The following is a 24579-nucleotide window of genomic DNA, read 5'->3' as shown; positions in this document are numbered from 1 at the left end:
TTGCTTTTTTTTTTTTTTTTTTTTGTATTTACATGTGATTATTTTTCCAAAGGCTTACAGCCAGGTGAGCAGTGGATATTTAAAGGTACCCTGTGGAGTATTCTTGTAAACAGAGTCCCTGCTTACATTGTGTGTTTCTCACACAAAACACACTGTGTGTATCCTTGAGGTCTTAAAAAGTGTGTTTAATGCATTTCCTTTCTCATAAAACATTTGCTAAGCTTCTTTTTGAAACCTGCATTGTACATCCATGTTTACTAGCTTGAGGTGTTATCTTTTCCTGTCTTTACTGGGGCATTGCTGTGTGTTTTTTGTTTTGTTTTTTTTCAGTGGAGCAGTGTGAAACCTCCCTGGCAGGGATGTGCATTATATCAGCTGCACATGTACCCAAGACCCACACTTAAAGCCTTGCTCCGCAGTGCTGCTGGTGGTCAGAAACTCCACAGGGCACCTTTAAGCTCTCATTTTGAATGTGACATGTTAACCTGCAAAATAACCCGAAAAGTCACAGCCAACAAATGAACATAGTGGAGTAAAATGTATGATGTCCCCCCTGGAATTATGGAGGGAAAAAAAGGACAGCTATGAAAATGGATGATATACTCAAGTAGCTCGGAATTGTGGTTGCTAGATAAGTGTGGAGGTTCACTCTCGACCTTGAGGACACACACACTGTTGAAAGAAACATTCTGAGCTCAAACTTTACACTTAACCTTCGGGAATAGCTGAGTGAGTGAACTTTGAAGCTACAGGCATTATCACCTGTAGTTATTTAAATGTTAGCACCCATCAGTTTCTTCTACACATTACATTAAATTAATGTTTCAGGACTCAGAATAGACTGACTATACAGTAGAGGATCTGAAGATGGATCCCCTGATTTGTTTTATTTTAATCACATTTAATCACATTTTTGTTGTGTGTATGTATTGCTGATTCTAACATAGTCATTTTACTGTTTTATCTTTATTCTGCTGGTTAATAAGTTCAAGGTGGTTCCATTTTTGTTGGTGTTTAAGCTCATTGATTTTTGGATTAACAGGGAGTTAGTCAGACACTGCCAAGATCGCGATGATGGAGCATCTCACTCTGAGCTTCAAACCGTTCTTCAGAAACCTATGGGTGATGTCACTGAGGCTAGGTCCATCTTCGCCCTGCGTGCCCATCTACGCAAATGACTGTGTTACTGCTCATGTTGGGCAACCCTGTTTTAAATAAAGGTTGAATGAATAGGGCACAAAGAACTGTGGAGGTGTGATATTATAAATGGCTGATGATCAATAATTGATGTAAAACTTGAACTATGGATATCATTAAGTATTTTAAAAGCTCACCTCTGGCTGGTCATCTCTGTTCGTCTCACAACGCTACACTTTGAAAGCTGATATTTCTGACAATACACTGATGTTGCCCAGATACTGCACCAATCACCAAGCAGTGGGGAGTGTCCACTTCATTATAGTATGACTCGTTGCCCCTGGAAAACTGTGAACAAACACCCAAGGTGTTATAAAGTGAAGCATCCTTCCGCTGCATGGCTTATTTCTCATCTCCACTTTGTGTTTTTTTTTTCCTCCTGAAAATCAGACACGAGCACCACTCAGAGCCCAGCGAGTACTGTGTGTGTGTGTGTGTGTGTGTGTGTGTGTGTGTGTTGTCCATTGAGGTGTAAGAAGGATTCATTTTAAAATCTGATTGAAGGAGAAAGTTGTGAATCATCTCTTGTACAGCCTACTTGAGATAAAGTCGGAGGGTTCTTGCTGATGTTGCTTACAGTGTGAATAAAAGGAGTGTGAGTGTCTGTCAGCCTGACATTGTTGTTGATATGGGAATATAACACATCACTTAAACTTTGCTTCTCCCTGCATCACAATGATACATTTAAGGGCTCTTGGCTCACGGTTTAAGCAATTATCTCAAGTTGGAAAATCTTGTACCGTGAGAGAAGTGGTGGACCGGCCTGCACAGGCTTGTCTACCACTTAGAGTAACATAAATTAAAGTAAATTAAAGGCCTCAGAAAGACATACAAGGGAGGATCTGTGCTGGAAGGAAAATAAGGCAAATCTAATGCGGCCAATAGGTTTACCCAGGGGAGGAGATCATGGGCTGGACGACACTTTCATGCACACACATTAGCTTGCACACACACAAATATATAGATATGGTTGACAAAGCCTATATTAAGCTTTCAAGTATGTCAGTTTAAATTGGGACTAAGTGGACTATGAAATCTATTATTAAAATGATCAAAGAACTAATCACAGAACTAATCAGAAGTTTCCCTTAGACTCTGAAATGGACTTCTATCTCTGTCACACACACACGCACTGCTCACCCACATCCCTCTAACAGGAGTGTGTGTCTGTGTGTGTGTGTGTGTGTGTGTCTGTGTGTGTGTGTGTGTCCTCTGCAGCCTGCTCGCCTGGTTTCTATGGCCATCGTTGCAGCCAATCGTGTCCTCAGTGTATCCACAGTGACGGGGCGTGCCACCATGTCAGCGGCCACTGTGAATGTCTCTCTGGCTTCTTCGGCTCCCTCTGCAACCAAGGTCAGTGGCAGCTTTCTACAATCCTTTGTAAAAAAAACCAAAAAAAAAACAATGTCAACCCTCTTACACTGTTTGTATGAGGCAGATGGGTTTTGTTTTCATGCATTGCTCTGTCCCCACAAGAAGAAATATTGCACTCGTCATGCAAAATTCAAAGTAAAGCCTTCAATACTCTACTAGAGTATGCAGAAACGAAAAGAGTGAAATGATGGTTTCATGGTGAACACATACAGTCAGTAAAAACAGCATTTGCACCAGACAGCTGAGAAACTTGAGAGGCAGGTAAAAAAAACTGAAGCAGCAGAGAAGAAGAGATCCTGATTTTTAGTCCCTTGTTTGGGTCTGACACTTTACATAATACAACCAACAACTTCTGTCTTTAGATCCTCCTGCCTGGACTATGTCTTTCAAACTTATATCCCTCAGTTTCCAAGACTAAGCTGTTCGCATCACTTATGACTAACAACAAAGCATAACTGTTTTCACCTGCGAATCGCATTGATCTTCATGTGTAAATTCTGTGGAATATCCCTTTAAACAATCTCTCCCTCTCTCTCTCCATTGCACCTATCATGCAGTATTTCCATGTTGAGTAAAACCTGCTACTTTACAGTTTTCAGACTGACACGAGTTTCAACATCACTCTGTGGTGTTCAGAACCGACCAGCTAAGCCTCCTTATAGAGAGAAGCTTAAGTTTTCCACTGTTGTTTCATGATGGACTTGAGTCATAATGCAACTGCAGACCTTTTTAATCTGCAAGACACAAAGTGTGAACGTCTGTGAGTTCAGACAGACGCTGACACAACATGTTCTACTCCCTGCAACTTCCATCTGGCGTACTCTTTGCAGCAGAGTTTTGAAACTCTCATTGCTCTGGTACTGACTGCTCACCTGAAAACGAATCCGTAACCACTGCAAACACTCGCTGCCAGTCCTGCTCTTTATATGATATTTCATAAGCACCATCTCCACTCCATCATCCACCAGGAGGCAGGATATACTCCAAACCTGATGCACACACCACCTACAGTGTCAGAAATTTAGGACCAAAATCTGACAATGTGACAGCTGCTACTGCCCACATTCACAAACCAACCAATTAGAGCACGACATGATATGACTGCTGATTTATAACATCATTGCCAGAGTTATGGCTATAGTTATGGTTTTTCTTTTTTTTGGTTTTGCTGAATTTTTAAAGTGTTAGAGCCAAGTAGACTTTTTCACTCCATCAGTAGGGCTTGTCGGACAGTTGGATTGCTTCAACACTTTCCCAATTTTCGGATTAATGGAGTCTGTGTCTAGTCATTTCTGTAACACTCAGACATTCAGACCTTCTTCACGCTGTGACTGGTCAGCTGTGTGGAGGTAAGAAAAAGGCCAAGGCTGGAACTTCTATCTCTGTCTAGCTCTCTTTTGATTTGTTCTGCAACCATTTCTCTAACTTTTCATGTGAAGAGCAAAGTTCCTTGAATCTCTTCCAGAGAGACGGACTGTAAATGTCCATGTTTAAACAATGTGAAGTCTCCACTCTCTCTACGATGGCAGGCTCACTGGTCCATCTTCACGTGTGGCTGTTCAGATCAGGTTTTGATTTCTGATAGCACCTCTCTGACTAGTTCTGATGATCCATAAACCGGCCTTGGTGCAGATGGATAGTGTGAGATGATGACGTGTCTTCACTACATCTCACAATCCGACATGCCTCCTTACTGATACAGTTCACTCTGACACAGATTGTGACCGAGATATTTTTAGCTCCATCTCACACTGTGCCATGCGAAGAATGTGCAGAATCGCTGTTATCACCTGGTGCAGGGAGCGACGAGATCAGAGCCTGCACGCCACCTATCCTGTCTACACATATTCTGTTTTGTATGCTGTAAATGAGCATGTGCTCCACACGGAAACAAATTTCACTTTGTATTTGAGTTCAGTTTTTTAACTGATCGATGAAACTTGTATTGTTCACATTATATTTGTTATTTTGTAATCACTGTCTCGTATTTACACTTAAGTTTTCATTGGAGTTCTGTTGTCTAACCACCAGCCAGCTTATTTGGGAACACAGCTGGCACACAATTAAACTACCACAATCAACCTCTTGAGAGAACCTCTTTACACAACCTTTCTCTAATAAACTTTAGGTTAGAAGTGAAGGCCTTTATACCTCTTTAATGTCTACATTTTCTTCAGAAATGACGGTAATGAAAAAAGTCTAAACCATTAACTTGGTCTGTGCTCCTTTTTACTTCCCCCACTTCATTTTCTTCTGAATTATCTTTTTGAATTACCTTTTCCTCCTGTACATCGGTATTTCAGTATGGTTTAGCTCCTCTGCAGGTTAAACAGGTGTTAATTCTCTTATGAAGGCAGTTGGCCTTCGTTCGTTGATTCATTGCCAAGTAGAATTTTAAATAGAGACAGTGGAGGAGTGTGCTGTGAAATATTCATCATCATTAAACATGAAGATGGCCTTAGTTATGCCCCGTCCCACATTAGCCATTCTGCTGGCCACTGCATCTTTGAGCAGGCCCATAGATAACAGGACGAACCTTGATGAATCAGATGTCCAGTACAGGGGCTTTTAACCGCCTGAAGAGCCAATCCTGCTCCATCCCTGCTCTCTCCATGTTGGATACCCTTTTGTACAAGCTAATGATGGTATTGACTGGTAAACTCTTAAGGGGTCTGTTGCATCTCCGAAGAAAACAACTCATTGTGTGTTAATTGTTAACTGAGACAAAATAGGTTTTCGTCGCTCTAATGGAGAAATCAAATTCCTCCTTCAAGTGGAAATGGTCCAAGATGTAAAATTTACACAACAGGAATGCCCTGCTGTGAAGGAATGTACACTGTCATAGCTGCCATGTATTTTATTTAAATCTTGACGAAACAAAAGTGTACAAAAAAAATCAATCAAATTCTTTATTTGAATTTTGAATTGTTAACTCCTAAGGCTGCTGGGAAATGAAACGCAAAATCAAATTCATCTTCAAAAACAGCAAAGCTTTTTAATGCCTGCTTTAGCTGCCAAGTAGCTATTAACAGGCACTTTTATCTCCTCTGTAATATATTGTCCTGTGTAGGCTTCTTTAATTTGAATGTAATTTCAAAGCTTTGGCTTGTTCCATATATTCTACTACTCTTCTGTATGAATATTTAATCATTTTAATATTTTTTTGTTTAAATATACAGTTTTTATATCGCAGTTGAAATTGCTCTTGAAAATAAAATATGGTCACTTTCAAACCGGGCTTGGATGAACAAAAACACACGACAGGTCCTTGAAGTAGAGTGTAAATGTGTATGTAAAAGTACACACACTCACTGCTGCTTCATTCATGGCTGAAGCCTGAAAGGCTTATTTAAAAATAGTTCACACATTTACAGTGTAAGTGTTCATTTCAATGAAAGCCACACACCAAGCACATATGCATGAATGTTTTAGGGCTCTGAGAACATGAGCATGAAAATCTTTGTCCAGCTTACTCACTGCCGCCTCGCTGCACACATGAATGGCATGAACATAATTCACTGACACGACTCTGTGAAACTTGTTAATGTTTAACTGACCTAATGGCTCATACACTGATTCCATAGAGAGTTTTTTAATTGTCTTAGATAATTGTAATGGTGTATGGGCTGTTTTGTGTGGCAACCTGACCTGCAGTTCAAACTGTGGCCACTTTCATCAGCTGGTGCTTTCCAAGCTTGTGAACCCTGAAGACAAAACAATGTCACCAACCACGGAAAGATTCTTTTTCCTTGTGTTTTTTTTTTATATGTAAAATTATCTCATTATTCACAAAAAAAAAAAAACAGACTGGAGGAAAGTCAGCAGAGACAATAATAACTTTAACTTTAACCAAATACTTTTTTTTCCTGCTGTCTTAACCTATTACTCATCTCATTACCCCTTAGATTCGTCTTGTGACCTGTTATGGGGGCCCTGACCCCCAGTTTGTGAATCGCTGGTCTAAGCTTTACTATTTCCAGCTGTCTGACACATTCAGCTGCACTCAGCTCTCCTGATGCCCTCAGATATACGGCACAGTACTCATGTCATGCTAATGTTAAGTGTGTTAGCATGACTGTTTACTAGTGTTAGCATATTTGTATGCTGTGTTAGCACCAAACTGACCCTGCAGAGTCAAGACTTAAACTGCTGGATACGATTCATCCTCTGAGAATCATGAATGTCGGAACCGAGTTTCATGACAATTTGTCCAGTAGTTGTTGAGATGTTTCATTCGCAACCAAAGGACGGAGTGACCTCACCACAAACTCTCATTTAATGTGGAGAAAAAAAAGAAATGTGTGCTAAGTTTAGAGAAGAACATCAGGGAGCAACAGACCAGTCCCTCTCCTGCTAATTATTTTTGCTAAACACTCCTGGTTTCAGTCGTATGTCCATGAGTCTGTTACTTTGAACTCAGCTTTACAGACACTAGTCATACATTGCTAGCTGTTACGTAAGTGGAGGGATTTCATTGAGGCATTCATAATGATCTTAATTGCGGCTATATTCACAGTAAAGAATCCCCTTCTGGGTTTTATTCTTCTAGAGTAACAATGTGCAGGCTAATGTAAGTAGAAGTATAGACAGGCTGAGCTTATTAAAGACAATACATTTTATGTAACATATGGAAAAGGTTTCCAAATGCAAATTATTGTAAAAGATTATTGTAAAAAAAAAAAAAAAAATATCCACACAGTTTATGTATATATATGTAGAGTGCATTTATCTGATCCAAACATTAACATCAGGAAGAAATAGCACATGAAACTGTGATACGCCTGCAATGTTTTATGAAGACTACAAGCTGCACACTGTATCGCTCTCTGTGCACAGTTATTATTATACAATGAAAATACTCCTCAAACATTTTAAAGTGTGGTGTCATGAGGTCAAGTTAAATGCCAGTTCATAATATTTCTAACCTTCACTATTTAAAATGTAATATGATGGTTCAGCCTCACTTCCTGTCCAGGGAATCACACTGTGGAGATTTTGTATATGAAGTCTTATAAATAATTTTTTTACTTAAATTCAGATAAAACCGAACACTACATTGAAGTTTTACTTGCAGAAGTAGCAGTATGCCATCTCATGTTAACTGGCAATAATCAAAGCACCCCAGAGCACATATATATTACTACACTACAGTTTCTGTGTCTCTATTTTGTTAATTTTGGTGAAATCTGAATATAAAAAAAGAAGAAATATTACATCCTTAAGTAACAGGATGTGCATTTCCCTAAAATGATTAACTGGAAAACAAACTTCTTCCCCCTCTTTTAGTTTCTCCGGGTGACAAAGTTTGAGCTGATTTTTTTTTTTCTTGCTGACTACCTGTTTTCTCAGCCTGAGTTTATTGAATTAGAGACATTCAGCAGTGATGATTAATTTCAGACTGTTAGGGTGGGCATATTTCAAAGCAGAAGAAAATGCTGTTAAATTGTAACTAATTGCTCATCAAATTAAAGATAATTGAAGATTATGGTGATTAACATTAGTTTTGAATGTTACGCTGAATGAGAAGGTCACAGTCGATGAATCATCCTTATGCTCAGTTTAGATGAGTTATGCTTCCTGCAAAAGACTTGAATAATCCCTAAATCATATTTTTCCCTCTTATACAGTTAATCTGTTCTCCTTACACTATTTTATTTCAAATGTATTTGCCTGTTTATTTTTTTTTGCTCAAGGTTTTTGTTAGAAAGTTTATTTGCTTCTTCTCTTTCCCACTCTGTGATTACAGTTGTAAAGAAATGGAAATTAAGTTAAAAAATAATATTTTTTCATGTTTTAGTGTTTTGTAAAATATGTAAGGGTTAAGGTGTGCTGATCATGAGCCACAGCATCCTGAGTGTGAACCCAGTCACGGACATTCGTTGAATGTGACAAAAATACTTATAAAAACAAAGGTAATGATCTTAATGTGTTAATTATTGGCAAGAAAGGTCTTGGTCATGTTGTGTACTTGCCTGGATGTCAGATCGTGGCCATGTTGTTTAGTTTTTATGTGCCAACAGAATTTAATCCTGTGTAGAATATTGTTTTGACCCAATATTTTTATTTGATCACTTAAAGAAGTCATGTTAGGTAACTGACTGTGTGTGTGTGTGTGTGTGTGTGTGTGTGTGTGTGTGTGTGTGTGTGTGTGTGTGTGTGTGTGTGTGTGTGTGTGTGTGCGCTTCCCACAGTGTGTCCCAGTGGAAAATACGGTAAGGCCTGCGCTGAGACGTGTCTGTGCACAAACAATGGCACTTGTAATCCCATCGACGGCTCCTGTCAGTGCTACCCCGGCTGGATCGGCGAGGACTGCTCCAAACGTGAGCCGCAACAAATAATCTCTCCTTTCTCTTTCACACACTCGCTCTCTGTGTTCTCCCCTTAGCTCTTATCAAGCAGTCAGAGACAATAGGAAGAAAAAAAAATCTAAAGCAATTACTCCATTGGTTCTGACATTGATTATCCATCTTACACTGAACAGAGCTACAACAATCACTCAATCAGTTGTGCAGTTAATGAAGCCGCAGACTGTCCAGAGCTCTGTCACATCCACTCCTCAGGCCGATGACGCATTAGTGTGTTCGAAAAGAGATTGTGCATATGTATGCATTTGTTCATCTTTGTCTAACTGTGTGTGCGTGTGTGTGTGTTATTGACAGCATGTCCTCAGGGCTCATGGGGCCCAGATTGCATCCACACATGTAATTGTCACAATGGGGCCCAGTGCAGCGCCACAGACGGAGAGTGTAACTGCAGCCCTGGATGGACAGGACTCTACTGTACTCAACGTAGGTCTCTCTCTCTCACACACACACACACACACACACACACACACAGTTGCGATGAAGTCTCACTTTTTGCAGTGGATTGACAGAGGTCGCCTGCTTTGAATACTTCATACCTACACTTCCATCTGGTGGCAGATACTAAAACTACATCCCTGAAAATATTCTTTCCTCCTTTCCTTTGTGACCTGGCACCATTTGACTATCACAGCTTCTGGGTTTCCTTGTATAGATCCTCATTTCAAGAAGCAAATGCTATCCTAAAGTCATATTTTAAAAATTGTATTTATTAATGTCTGGTTTCCTTTTAGTTCTGGTCTGGTTCATGTCCACACTGACTTTAAAGGGGAGTGATCAGGAAGTTAGATAATCCATTGTTTTGATTGCTGTTATTCTCTGTCTCATCTGATGTGAACCTGATGTGTTTACTTTATGCTCTCTAGTGTCACACAGAGCTCACCAACTGAGCATCATTAGCTGAGACTGCAACAGAAGCTTAAATGTAATAGATGGTGACAAAGAGAAAAAGAAGCTTTTTCTGCGGTAATATTTGTTTCACTCGCTTTTCACAGGAAACCGTTAAAATAGATGCAGTGGGACACGAGCAACATTCCTCTTTTCATCACACACACGTGTTACATAGTGATATTCTATCAATATAGGTTACACTTTGCTTATACAGATGTGTAAATCACTGTGTTACCTCAATCACAAACAGCAGATGAATTGAATCTGTGTTAAAATCATCACACATCCACTGTTCTAAAATGATGTGGGTGACAGTGTAATGTTGTGGTGTTTTGATTTCACACCACAAACGAAACACGCCAGATGCAGACTGAGCGCCTCCGTCTCATCACCAAAGTTCAATTAACAACTTTCAAAGCACAAAATTAACTGAACTCGTCCAAACCGACCTCGTGGTAGAAATCTTTGGACCACAGCTATCGTCACAGCTGGTCAGGTGTGATGTTTGTGAGCACACCCAGCTGTAATGTGGCGTTACACCACATAGCTGAAAGCAGAATTAATCTCGTGTTGCAGTGAATCTTTAAATCAGATTATCAACTTTTTTTTCTAACAGTCAGGATTTTATTTCCAGAATTATGACCATCATTCTCATCAGTTTTGGTGATATGTTAGTTCCTGACATTTATGACAAGATGACATCACTAAAACAGTCTAACATTATCTAACAAAGACTCTAAACATGCAGCAAATCAAGCAGTCAGACAGAGACAGAGACTGTAACCAATACCCAGTTTATCCATATCATCTCAACCTATCTGACAATATAAAACTAAGATGAATGTGCACTTAAGACTTTTTAATGAGCAGTAAAAAATGTGATATTTGCTAAATATAAGGTGTCGAAACTGACCCAGAAATCCATTCTGAAACAGTGGAAATAATTTTGAAGTTAGCGTATTTTCTCTTCCATATAATTAAAGTACACGTCTGGGTTTGTTTACAACATGTGTGAACATTATGTTTCTCGACTTGTCAGAGTGGCTCTTAAAAATGTTGCTGAAACAAGAAGGAGAAAAGACAGCTAACTAGTCCAGAGAGAGTTCAGGTTCTCTGGGCAGTGGTTTAAACCTCCTGAGTTGCAAACTGGGTTCACTTCAACCTCCAGAGATGATCCACGTTGTCCCCACTGTGACAGAACGGATTAGCCAATCCCAGAAAAACTGCTTCCAAACACAGCTCCAGATTGGTGGATCATCTCTCAGATACTGAGTCTGGAGAAAGGAGAAGTTGAATTTGTCCTCGTTTAGACACTGAAAACATGATGCAGACAGTGTAAGGATGTACAGTGTGTCTTCCTCTCCAGGCTGTCCCACAGGCTTCTACGGCTCCCAGTGTGCTGAGGTGTGTCGCTGTCAGAACGGGGCGGACTGTGACCATATCACCGGACAGTGTTCATGCAGGACAGGCTTCATAGGACAGAGCTGCGAACTCAGTGAGTGTGTTCGTGTTTGTGTTGTACAACAGCAAGTACGCAGCTTCTGCAGCCAAGTGATGACACATGATGAGGAGAGTGCACCCTTGTTTTTTAGCTTGGCAATAATCCCATCAACAGCTTTAACAGAATCATATCACAGAATAATAGAAATTGGCATATTACCATATCAAAATGCAATGAGCATTAGTTAAATTTTCTAACATGACTCAGTTTAAAAGATTGCACACTGTAAAATGAAAGAGTCTGGTTCACCTCTGACCAGCTCAGTTGGGTGTCACCTCACAGTGTCCTGGTGTACACCTGCACATCACTGCAGCAAGGTGTGAAGTTAGACCAGTGGAGTTAGTCTGTTAGTCTCACAGCGGGAAAAGGAGGCACAAAAACAGATGCACAGTACTGACAGAGATGGACTATAAGACTATATATACTGTTTATATAGACCATTTTTAGCAGTTATATATATATATATATATATATATATATATATATATATGCTTTATGGCAATATTTTTATACATGTATATATACATGTATGTTGTATTTCAGGTATTTAATTTGCAGGACAAGACAAAAAAGACATTTCTGTTTTTTTTTTCTATATCTATCTATAAACTATTAATTGTTTTTATAGGCGATCGATCATATACATTAAAAAGAACAGAAGTAGTGCACAGTATATACACCATACATAAAAAGTAACTCCAAAAGTGTGTTGTTGAAACAAATAATCACAAATACAGCAGCTAAATACAATCAATCTATCTTTATAGCATCTTCATACAGGTTAGTTTAAGTGATTTACAGGCGACTGACAAGACAGAACAAACAACTGGAGATGGATGCACACGAAAAATAGAAATCATGAAAATATAATAAACACACTGAAATGGATAAAAGCCAATAATAAAATAATTAGTCTTTAAAAGAAGAAAAGAGTAATAACATTAAAATGAATTAATGGCCATAAAAGATTCCAGTCAAAAGCTAAAGAAGCAGGTTTTATATGTAAAGTTGTCAAAACTTTGAGCTGCTGTTGGATCCTCGTCAGGCTGTATAAATATTTACCATTATTGTGATAGCCATTTTACACACATCTCAACATTCTCATGAACATAAACTGAAATTTAACCCACAAAGCAACACTTCAGAACTTCAAACATCTGCACATAATCCTAGTTATGAGTTTTCACATGATAACTGTGATGTTTGTGTTTGCACCTGTCAGAGTTGAAGATGCATTAACCTTCCTCTCCCGTGTGCAGAGTGTCCTGCAGGAACGTTTGGCTACGGCTGCCAGCAGCTGTGTGAGTGTATGAACAACGCCACCTGTGACTACGTGACAGGAACCTGCTACTGCAGCATCGGCTTCAAAGGCATCCGCTGTGACCAGGGTGAGAGCTAATGGGTCTGCACAGAGCTGGATTACACACTTCTTTAGATGTGGGTTCAGAAGAATCATAAAACATAAGGTGGTAGAGGAAACATGTATACATTTTATAAAGATTAAAAAGGAGACTTGTACAAAAATGTTCATAACATGATGAAAGTGTTTCTATAAGATGAAGGTGCAAAGAGGGTGTAATGGACTAAAATGGCTGGTATTTGATCGTCATTTTGCAGTTTGTGTGAACTTATTAAACTTTTTCTCTTGTTTGTGTCTATGTATAAGTGAAAGATCCTCTATAATCTATAGAAAATGTAACGGCTTTTTAGCAATGTCCACTACCTGCTCAGCAGCAAACAGCTGACAGACACAGTTAGAGAGCAGCTGGTTAAAATAGTGGAGCATTTAGCAGCTAAAGAGCCAGATGTTTCCCTCAGGAGCTGGTGGAGACCAAAAACAGCTGGAAGAGAGTGAAGACTGGGATTAGATTCATCAGGATGATGTTGCCTTGTAATTGCTGGAATTCTGTATGTTCCTCTTGGGTTCACTACCGATATTTGGTTATTTGGCCAAAACAATCAGTTATTGCTCATTTGAGTCTTAAAATCAGAAGTAATTAAAAAATTACAAACACTTTTGCACAGGTGTGAGTTAGCTGCATATTCCATCTATACAAAATCAGCATTTTGACATGTTTTCAAAGCAGCTAACAGAGCTCTAAAATCTTGAAAAACATTCATGTGAAGATCGGAAGTGCTGCAATTAATGATAAGATATTATTTAAAGCCACTAAATACAGGCTTTGAAAATTTCTGACTTTTGTATCCCGCAGTCTGACAGTCTATCTCAGCCAGATGAAATACATCAACAAAGAGAAACAGGTCACAAATATGATAGCATTTAAGCTCAATTAAGATCCAACAGCAAAAAAAGACAAGACATGGGAGGACTTTTATTTTGAAACTTTCATTTACAAACAAAATGAGTGATTGATGTAAGCTATAGCTGCAGGTGTTATCGGTGTGTTTTGACTGTCCCCGTTTTCCTCAGCGGCTCTGATGATGGAGGAATTGAACCCTTACACCAAGATCAGCCCGGCGCTGGCGTCGGAGCGGCAATCTGCTGGTGCCGTGCTGGGGATCATCTTCCTGCTGCTGCTCATCATGGCCATGCTCGGCCTTGTGGTCTGGTTCCGCTATCGGCAGAGAGAGAAGGGCCACCACGTGCCGAACGTCACCTACACACCCGCCCTGCACATCAACTCCACCGACTACTCCCTCTCAGGTAAGACGTCCTTACCTGCGGGTGTTTTCCTTTTACCTTTTTTTCCTTCTTCTTTAAACATCCAGGCAGATTGAACAACCTAAACCTGGGCTGCACTGGTGATTATTATTATATTTTTTCAATAAATCGTTTAGTCTCTACAATGGCAGAAAATTGTGAAAAATGACCTCTACACACATCTGCTGCGGAATGAAGGCAAAATGCAAAAAAAAAAATTAAACTACCAAAAAAAAGGCTCTAAAAACATGACAAATCTTTAAATTAATTGTCAGTCCAAAACCCAGATATTCAATTTTCTATTATCAGTGATATAAAACAGACAAAGAAGCTGGAAAAGGCAACATTTTGTTGAATAAATGATCTAAACGATTAATCGATTATCAGAAATTGTCTCAGCCAATATTTCCGATCTGATCTACACTGTGAATGTAACTGAAGTTCCTCCTCTTGGTTCTAGCTGGAGTTCCCTCACTTTAATCAGCAGCTTTGGACGACAGTGTCACTGTCAATGATTGTGTGGGTGCACACACGTGTGTGTTATGGTGATGTGTAGATGGTAGGATATGAGTGTCTGTGCTGATGTCCTGTGGTGACAGCAGGGCTACAGTGCACAGGCCTGCTTTCCTCTGCAGATTCCTCTCCCAGTAACAGCTCTGTAGGCCGCTGCTTCTCCAACCCGAGCTACCGCACTCTGGGGCCCTGCACCTACGCCGCACACTACGCCAAGCCAGACAAGAGGGGCTCCAACAAGGTGGGTGGAAGAGCTTTTCGGCTTGGACTTGAGAGAAACGACCAGCTGTAGTTTGCTGATGTGATGTCAGTTACAGATTTAGGAACATAGGAAGCATTTGTGTTTCTTTAAGAATGTTTTTCTGTGTGTGTTTCCTGGTGTGTCAGCGGTCTCTGTGTGTTTTCCAGATGAAGACAAAGAAGCGACACAGGAACAGTGCTCCAGAGTGGGGTGCCTACTGTAACCTCAGTGAGCTAGGTCAGTCTAAGTCTCTACATCTCCTGCCCTCTTTCCTCTGGCTATGTTCACATGGAGCAGTTAACATTTTCACAGTCTCAAAGCTGATTAAGGTAATCTACTCCTTCTGTCTCTGCAGGTGTTTACTGCATCGATCGGCGGTACAGCTACCACCTGGAGCCGCGCTACAGAGGTACTGTGTGAGGTGGACCTGTGTGACCTCATCACCTCTGACTCCCCAGCCAATCCTCTTGCTCGAAACAGTTCCCTCAGCCAGTGACTGCCTCTCTCTTGCATTTTGAACCTCAGCTTCATGTTTCATTTCCCTGTGTTGGAAGTCAGACTTGATGCAGATCGCTGCATGCCTCATGAGACGTGTAACAAAACGGAATGACACCACATGTAGTTATAATTGGATATGAAGACGTGTTTTTCTTCTGCCTCTGCTCAGTTATCAACTTTCTTAGCCGACTGACTGTGCACCTATAGCAGACCTTACTACACCTGTCGTAAGCTACATGTTTTAGACCACAGAAGGCAGCTTCACTAGTTTTGCTTAAAACAGAAAATCTAGTAAAACTGTCAAATGTAGGACTTAGTATCTAATTTGATGATTTTTTTTTAATTAAATTATATTTGATTGGAACATATATATGATCAAATATGAGGGAGGGAAGACTAGAAAATAAAATTGGAAAGAGAGAAAATAATTAGAAATTAATGGATGACATTTTGCTAAATTCCATCTTGAAGGGTTTATATAGAAAAACGGGGAGATGCAGGATAATAAGTATTTTCTTATTGTTGAATAATTTGAACATAAGGCAGGAAAAAACTTCAATATCCAGACATTATAGACATGCCTTCTAGACATTAGAGCTAAATTGATAAATCATCTGGGCCATTATAAGATTTATCGGCACTTGTATATATGATAACAAGAAACATCAGTACAGAGATACTGTATGTTATGATGTGTTTATGTAAATATAATATATATAATATATTACTATTGGCTGTGTATTGTTATTTGTATTGTTATCAATACTTTCAAGTACTGATATCTACCATAAAAATCCAGTATTCCTGTGCTCAATTGACAATGAAGCTTAATTTAAGATTCTTCACAAAGTTTCCAAATATCTGTCTAAAACGACTAGAGTATTTTCGTTTAATGGAAACAAGCAGCCATTTAAAACATGGAGTCTTTAATATTTCACTCAGCGTAAACGTCAGAGCTGCAACAAGATGATATATGATAATATGTAACACAGGCAGCCAGGGTGGAATAAGATGATTTTAAAAGCCTGAAAGCTACTTGGTAAGGGGGGAGTGAGGGGGAAAGGAGATAATAAATGGACTGAGGAGGAGCCATGTTACTGTTTTGTGTTGATGCAAAACAATCATCAACACGAAAATGAAAGAAGAAGAAACGCATTTCTGTGCCCGCAGGGAGATGTTTACAAGAAGAAAATTGCACATGTGGATGAGATATTATTATACAGAAAAAAAGGTGCAGCATGAAAACCTCAGGCCTCTGCGGTCCTGTACCTGAACGCTACGTTACCCTGTCGACATAAAATGTGATTTGCTATTGATTTGATCTTGTTATTATGTACCAGCCTGTGCTTACAGGTGTGTTTGTGTCTCTGCAGGATGAATCCACCTCCTCTCCTGTGTGTGTTTCCCTCTCTGCTGTTTTGACCCATCATCACTCCTGAACACCCCCCACACACCTCCCCCCGCCCCCCGGGAGATTCTCTCCTGCACAATAACTGAATGCTGTGTGTGTTTTCCTGTCACTTAATGTGTATTTCCTTCAACTGCAGCTTCACTGATTGTCTGTTTTTTTTTTTTTTTTACCTGAACTGCTATGGAAAGTTGATGTTGGCCTTGCAAAGTAACCTCTGTCATCCAGTGATGCTTTGTTTATTCTAACATGTTTGTTTTTTAAAGGATAAGTCTGGTGATATTCTATTTTCAGATTTTATTTTATTTTATTCAAACCTAATGAAAAAAAATATATTAAGAATACATCAGTGAATCACTATTGCACTGGGTGACACACACACCAGTTTATTTTGAATCGGTCATACACACACACACACCGTCCTGCTGCCCCAAATACTCACCAGATCACCAAATGTGGATTAATCCGCCGCTGAAAGTAGTCCTCAACAAATCCACTATTTCCTCCTTTTTGTTTGATAAAAATGACAGTGAGCAGCTGTTTGAGGAAGTTAAAATGAAACTATATATTTGTGAGGTGCTTTTAAAGATTTATGTCTTCAGTAGGAACCATTTAGCTTGGAGTTGAGTGTCACAGACAGAGGAGGGCAGTCAGAAAGTTTGAGACAGACTAACATGTTGTTGCTTTCTTTATATAGAATATTACCAACCTTATCCTTTAAAGACATAATATATAGAAATGTATTTCAAAGCCACAACAGCTGGAAGTTTCTCACATGACATCTTATTGCTGAACAACGATAAATCTGATCAGAAATGCAGCTGGTTACTATGGTAATGATTGTAATAACCAGGGAGCCTATTTCATATTTTGCAGGAAATGTTGAAATGTGAAAATGGTTCATCAGGAAACAGAAAAGCTGCTTTGTCTTTCAAAGTGGTTTCTTTGTCTGACATAGAGGTTCTCAAACTGGGGTCCGGGCACCACCAGGGGTCCTTGAGGGGGTTCCTGGGGGTCCCCAGCAAATTTCATCTTCGTAATTTCTTGTGAAGAGTTAGAACTCCCACGAGTCACAGATCTTTATTTCTCACCACACAGTGTTAAACGATCGATGTGTACGTTCTCTCCTTAGACTATATGAAGGGCTCCTTGTCCAGCACCTGCTCCCTCAACAGTGAAAACCCGTACGCCACCATCAACGACCCCCCGGGTCTGTGTAAACACTCGGAGAGCAGCTACGTGGAGATGAAATCGCCGGCTCACCATGAACACATGACACACTGCTGCTCTGCCGCCATCATCAGCACCACCACTACCACCACGGCACCCGCCAAGAACGTCTACGACATGGGTACGTTTGAGGAGAGGGGAGCGAGGTTTAAAGGAATAGTTTAAGGTTTTGAGAAATGTGCTTAGAGGGGAAGATTAATGCCACTCTCACGATCATATGAAGCCGTACAGCAGGAGATGTTGAGCATTAACATGAGTGGTTTCAATCTGCTCAAGTCAGCAAGATGCGCATTTCCCAAACTACTCCTTTAAGTTGTCTTCGCTGGTTTATTGTTGTTTCTCACTTTCACTGTCATCTGTTTTACGTTGGGAAAAAAACAGACACACACCTTTTACACAATTAAACATTTAAATGTTTATTTTTCAAGAAGGAAGTATGTAGCGTGCACCACTGCTGTACAGTATTTACACAGTATTTATAGCCTCAGGAAAACATGGCAAAACATTTCAGTTTAAAGCTCAAACACTGATACAATAAAACCTTGACTACACGATGTATCTGTCTTTTTAAACAGTTTCACTTTGAGTTTATTATTCCATTCATGATGTGTTTGAGTCCTATGAGTAAAAAGTTCCACATCTTCAAAACATCTGAAAACACCTATATATAGCAGATTTGATTAATTAAATGAGTAATTTAAGTATCTGAAGATAGTTAAAAACTAGCACTAGTCCAAGATGGCATCTTCAGGTTATTTGTTTTGTCTGGCCACATATATATACAACTGAAAAAAATGAACAGATCTTGAGCTGGAACCAGATAAAAAGACAAACTGATGAATCCACTAATCATTTCAGCACCACTTCCTCGTCTCTCTCCCCCTCTCTCTCACTTTCCCTCTCTCTCTCCCCCTCTCTCTCCCTCTCTCAGAGCCAACCATCAGTATCGTCCAGGGAGCTGGGGGTGTGGTGGTTCCCAGTTACCCTCAGAACCCATACGACCTGCCCAGGAACAGCCACATCCCCAGCCACTACGACCTTCTGCCTGTCCGCCCTAGCCCCTCTCACAGCCACAGCCTCACCCTGCACAGCCACAGCCCCCCGCTGCCCGGCAGCCCCACCAGCTCTTTACTGTAGACCCCCCACCACCACCATAGTACCCAGACTGGACCAGTGCTCCCAGATCACCCAGAACCAGGAAACTGTGAACTGGGGAATAACAGGAAAAGATCTGTGATTGGTGCGTGCAGATGAACATTAGGAAGACATGTTTTGTTGGGACTAACAATTATTTATTTATTTATTTATGTGTGTGTGTGTGTGTGTGTGTGTGTGTGTGTGTGTGTGTGTGTGTGTGTGTGTGAGAGAGCGAGAGAGAAGGGTGGGTCTCTCCCCCCCTGCAGTGCCCAGACTGTCGCACTGCTGTTTGATATTTTATCACTGTATTATATCCAAACTGTTTGAGCTGTCGTGCCAGTCAAAGCTTCATATTTGTGTTGTATTGTAAATTCCCCCTCATCAACAAATGCGTCATCAGAGGGAATATACTACGTACATACACAGGTCTACCTTTTTTCCAGGTATGCTGATCTGTCGTTTTGACACGTCCTCTGTCAGACGACGGAAATGAAAAACAGTCACTTGTGTAAATTCATCTGGTTGGGACTATTTCTTAAAACTGGAGTTGAACTGAACAGTAAATGTGTCTGCGTGCCAAACACTAGACTGAGGCTGGGGTTACACAAGCGGCAACATCTGATGTCGAAAAATGAAGCCAACACAGAAGTGCTAACAACTGCAATTCCTTGAATGTCCACTTGAGGCTGGCTCAATCCCCATACTGTCAAACTTTGCAGCAGAAATAAACGTGTCTACAGCATGGTAGAGAAACCAGTTTTGGTCTTTATAGCTAATTTCCTCCTTCATGACAACTGTACGGGAGGTGACGTTTTATACAACTCACACATTTAAATTTTATTAAGACTTAAAGCAGCCACGCCCTCAATTATGCAGAACTTTGAGTGACAGGTGGGTGAGCGTATGCTTGCCACAAACCAACAAGCACCGAAGTCTCAGCTCCACACACGCCCCTCCACTTTGCCCATTTTTGGATTAGCCGAGAGTTAGGTTGAGTCAGGCCCTGCCAAGATGGCGACGGCGGAGCAGCCCACTCCCACACCTGCTCAGGGTGACGTCACAGAGGCTACATCCATCTTTATTTACATTCTGTGGTGTTACACCTGGATTGACTGGACCTGCCAAGCATTTACAGTGAAGGAGCGTCGTACAGGTATCATGGCTCACAGTGCTGACAAAGGGTGTTCATTACTCCAATATTCTGGACTGAGAGAAGGATATAAAGAAATGCACACTAACTGCAGTCTGGTCAGATTTACACAACCTGTATATTTCTGGTATTTTTACACATCGTTTCTTATTTCCTGTTTACATATTCAAAGATCCTGCCGAGGATCCATATTTTCTCTCTGAAAAGTTATCTTTTTGTATGTACTGTAGACAAAGTGGTGTATTGGTTGTACACTTACTGTACACTAGTGATTATTATTGTGATTTTCCTTTGTTGTGTCGAGCTTAATACACATGCATGCCAAAGATTATTCAATATATTATAGTTAGCCAGGAATACCCTTCTAATGTCTTTTAGTGGCGATTGATTATTGTCATCTAACTGTGTCAACATGGAAATGTGTTGATGTAACTGTTGCAGCAAGGTCAAGAGTGGAAGCACTTCCTATTAAAAGTCAAAGATTTCAACTTCCTCCACAAATCTACAGATCCACTGGATTTTTATTCCCAAACAACGAAGATGTATTTAATCTTGTCGCAACGATTTCGTCCATAAATTATGATACACAGTTATAATGTATGAAATATGCTTCATTTTCCTCACAGGAGGTGCGTTTTGTATTGACCATTATTTTCCTGGCAAACAGCAATAACAGGACATGTTGACAATCAGATGGGTGCAGCACTGTTTTCCCACGTTTGACTCCAGACTTTTGTTCCATTTGCTCTGACTCTATCTTTCCCGTGTGTCTTTTCTTCATCTTTGGTCCAAACAGTAGTTTCAGTAGCTGTATCATGTGCTGCTTCTTGTATTGTTTTTTTTTGTTGTTTTTTTGTTTCCAGCCCTAAACTCAATAAAGTTGTCATAGCTCAGGGGAGTGGGGTGCCGTTCTGTTACGCAGCGTATGTTTATGATAAATAATAATAGTAATAACCAGTTTTGGGAAGGTTACTTCTGAAATGATGTTCCGATACCAGTTTTTCCTTCCTGATACTGATTCTGAACTTCCTGAACTTGTGTATAAGTCGATACCAAGTACCGATCCGATAGTTAACATCTGTAAACTACTAACCCTCTGTGATGTGATGATTGGTGTCATTGTTGTACGGCGTGGTTCAGATTAAACCCTTCGTAAAACATCCTTTATCATCTAATTTGATTGTCAGCCTGTCAGGAATAAAAAACACTTCCTACTCTTTCTAACACTAGTACTCCCCCCTCCAAGTTAAAGCCTTATAAACTGTACATGGCGACTCTTTACTGGTAGGACTTTAAAGTTTAACATGTTTTGCTAATGACTAACACTATTTGATAATTCTACTTCGCTGCTCTAAAACAGTACCTGCCACAACTTTCTGTGTAGGCTACTGGCCAGGAAAGCTGCAGTTTTATCCAATTGTGAAAGTATAAAGTTTACTAATCAATTGCATGGTATTGGATCAGTGCATAGACTTGTCAATACCTCATCCAGTATTTCAGGCAGTATGAGACATTTTTGATATTTCGTTATCAGAAGAACTCTACTAATTATCCTGCTTAAAATGTAATAAATAATATAATTAATTCAAAGTAATGTAACTTGTTACATTTCATTACTACTTGATTACTTTTCAGTCTCCCTTGCATTTAATGAAAACAATGCTGAATTCAGTTACTGAGTGGTCAGACTTACATCTGTCACAAGAAAAAAAGACAAATTTTTAAATTAAATAGCTAATTAAAATGTATGGTAATTTAACACCATTTTCCCCATAATTGCTGCCACATTACACAGTCCTTTATGGGAACCTTCCTCAGAGTTTATAGTTAACTCTCTTTTGTAGAAACTTTGTATCAAACTATGGGGCCTATGAAATGTTAATTGGATATTGTAACAATATCTCAAGTAAAATACAAGCTCATATAAAGGTTTATGACTGGTGCGCTTTATTAAGATGAACTGATAACTTAAGATATAGACACAATTGTACAATTTATCAATCTGTACAAAACACAAAACCATTCATTATGACCCCCCCTCACATTTAACCCTCCAAATTCATTGAAATGACATCATTTCACTCTTACATGTTTACACTGGAATTACAGTCAGTTATAGAATTCAATATAGTAAAAAAAAAGAAGAAAAAAAAAGAAATCAAAACACACTTTTAAAAAAAACACAGAACAATGGAGGTACATGAGACGGGATCAGAAATCAGATTTTCAGAATAAAGGAATCACTTCGTCCACAGATTGCCAGCTAGTGAGTCTGGAGGGGCTCGGCTGGCGGCGCCGTCTGTTCGAGGAAACGCCATTGGCACTGCCGTCCAGGCTCACACACACTCCAGAGCTACTGATCTACCCTCTGCCTCTACACACACACACACACACACACCAAGTTCAGGCAATGTATATGTCTGCTAACGCCACCACACACTGACACGGCTAAAAACCTGGGAATTCAACAGAACACACTCTCGGGAGTTTTAGCTAGTAGGTTGTTAGCGAGGCAGGTGTCCATTAACAGACAGGACTGGACACAACTAACAATTAGCTTGTCTAGCATGTCATCCAGCGAGCCAAGCCTAACCCTCAGCAGAGTTCATGGACAGTAATGACAATGTTAGCTACATAAGGCGATACGACACGGAGTTGCAGTCGTACAGAAAGCCATGCATTGTGTTGAAGTCAGAGGCAGCTCGGTGTACATAGGCTTTATGTGACAGGGACAACACAGCTGTCTGTCTCCTTGAGGGGACAGACAAAGCCAGGTTACTGGTCAAGGAAGAGGCGGACATGACGGTGAGGTGTTGGCAGGTGAATGGAGAGGCGTTTTGGGACAGGTACGTGTGGTGAAGGAGGCACTGTGACCAGGAGTTAGCAAGGATGTGGCTGAATCTCTCAGGTGTTTCCTTGATTCCTTCACCAAACCTTCTCTGCCTTGTTATGAGTCCTGAGGATTTAAGGAAACACTTTTGAGACTCAGCCTTTATTCCGCAGTGCTAAACGTTTATGTTTTGGTTTTTGAACAGTGGCACCGTCTTTTTTAAAAAAAAAACAAAAACGGTACAGCTAATGTGACACAAGAGGTCCAGATTCTCCATGTGCAGTAATAATCTACTCCTACACAAGAAAGCATGTTTACTAGATCAGTGCAAGGTTTTGACAGGTTTATGCTCATGAAGTTCAACCTAGTGACATTTTCCATTTCCTACTTTCTCAGTGCATTCTAACTACACTTCTGTGGTTACATGCAAAGCATAATCTGCTCAACTACAGGATATTTTTGATTATAATATTATTGAGTATCATAGGAATGTCATACGAGAATACTTTTGCTGTTTTTTTTTTTAATTCCTTCATTTGCTATAGAAGTGCACTAAGAAAAAAAAAACAGCCATGTGCTAGTTTCTGCATAGTTGTAGTCAAATGTCAAAAAAAAGGATGCATCCTGTTTTCCTGATGTTGGAGCAGGAAAGCCTGATGGACAAGCGCGTCTTCAATCAGAGCATCCTTCCCAGCATGAGCATGACTGTCTGCGTATGACGCCTCACTGAGACTTGGAGTAGGACAACATGAACATCTGAATGTACAGGAGTTGTGTTCAGCTTTCGTGGTGACAGCCTAAAATTACTCACCCTCAAGGCAATGATAGTGTTCCACAAAGAGTCCAGATTGAGTCTCTCACCCGATAAGAACATGCAGCAACAGCAGAGCGCCATCTTTTAGAGGACATGCAAAAAAACTGGTCCGACCCTGCCACCCCGCTGTGAACGGGGTGACGACGACGAGAACGACGACACGTATGAGGCTGTGCGCGACATGCTAACTCACACCCGGACCTTTCCACAGCGCAAACTGAAGCTCGGCAAATGCAAAATATTCTACGTTTCACTAGCGTCATATTCACAGCAATCAGATCAAAATGGCATGACACTACCGGAGCACACGTGTCTACACTGTGCTCCATACATCCACATGGTTTCCAAAACAGTACATTGCACTAAAGAGGACGGGGGGGGGGCGGGGCGAGAGGAGCCTAAAATGACAGAGGAGAAGCTTGTATACAGGAATACACTTCAGAGCAACATGTGCTTTAAATTCATATATACCTAGTAGTAGATATATGATACAAGACAGAGAGAGATCATAAAAAAAAATGGAGAAATCAACAGGGGCACAAAGTATGAAGAAAAGAGAAGAAAACAAAATCACATTCATATATTAAGACATTTTTGTGACATGTCAGCGCATCTACAGTAATGAAATCTAAAGTGATATGAAATGCTTGCTGCCTGCTGTCCTGCCGAAACCTAAAGACAGAGGGGCTCTGCTTGGGGGGCCACCCCACGCGGTGACTTCTTATACTGGGATATATTTACCTAGGGTTGGGGTGGGGGGAGGAGGGGGTT

At 40.3% G+C, this 24579-nt stretch overlaps 1 protein-coding gene and 1 long non-coding RNA gene across 2 annotated transcripts in view; both read left to right on the top strand.

Annotated features, from left to right (window-relative positions):
• LOC111656885 (multiple epidermal growth factor-like domains protein 11) overlaps nucleotides 1-21057 on the top strand; it is a 131677-nt gene extending 110620 nt beyond the window's left edge. The window contains exons 16-23 of the mRNA XM_087174690.1: nucleotides 2416-2550; nucleotides 8763-8891; nucleotides 9231-9359; nucleotides 11191-11319; nucleotides 12585-12713; nucleotides 13757-14059; nucleotides 17750-17998; nucleotides 18809-21057. Coding sequence (XP_087030816.1) covers nucleotides 2416-2550; nucleotides 8763-8891; nucleotides 9231-9359; nucleotides 11191-11319; nucleotides 12585-12713; nucleotides 13757-14059; nucleotides 17750-17998; nucleotides 18809-19014 — 1409 coding nt within the window. The 3' untranslated portion in view covers nucleotides 19015-21057. The remainder of the gene's footprint in view (nucleotides 1-2415; nucleotides 2551-8762; nucleotides 8892-9230; nucleotides 9360-11190; nucleotides 11320-12584; nucleotides 12714-13756; nucleotides 14060-17749; nucleotides 17999-18808) is intronic.
• LOC147818983 (uncharacterized) lies at nucleotides 14438-15954 on the top strand. Its single transcript, XR_015437417.1, has 3 exons — nucleotides 14438-14741; nucleotides 14909-14978; nucleotides 15097-15954. It is a non-coding gene; the product is annotated as an uncharacterized LOC147818983 (long non-coding RNA).
• Nucleotides 21058-24579: the final 3522 nt, after the last annotated feature.

Source organism: Seriola lalandi, unplaced genomic scaffold (assembly GCF_002814215.2).
Source record: "Seriola lalandi dorsalis isolate HSWRI2012SDOR001 ecotype SW California unplaced genomic scaffold, Sedor1 jcf7180002054372, whole genome shotgun sequence".
Classification (NCBI taxonomy): Eukaryota; Metazoa; Chordata; class Actinopteri; order Carangiformes; family Carangidae; genus Seriola; species Seriola lalandi.
This window is presented reverse-complemented; position numbering and strand designations above follow the sequence as displayed.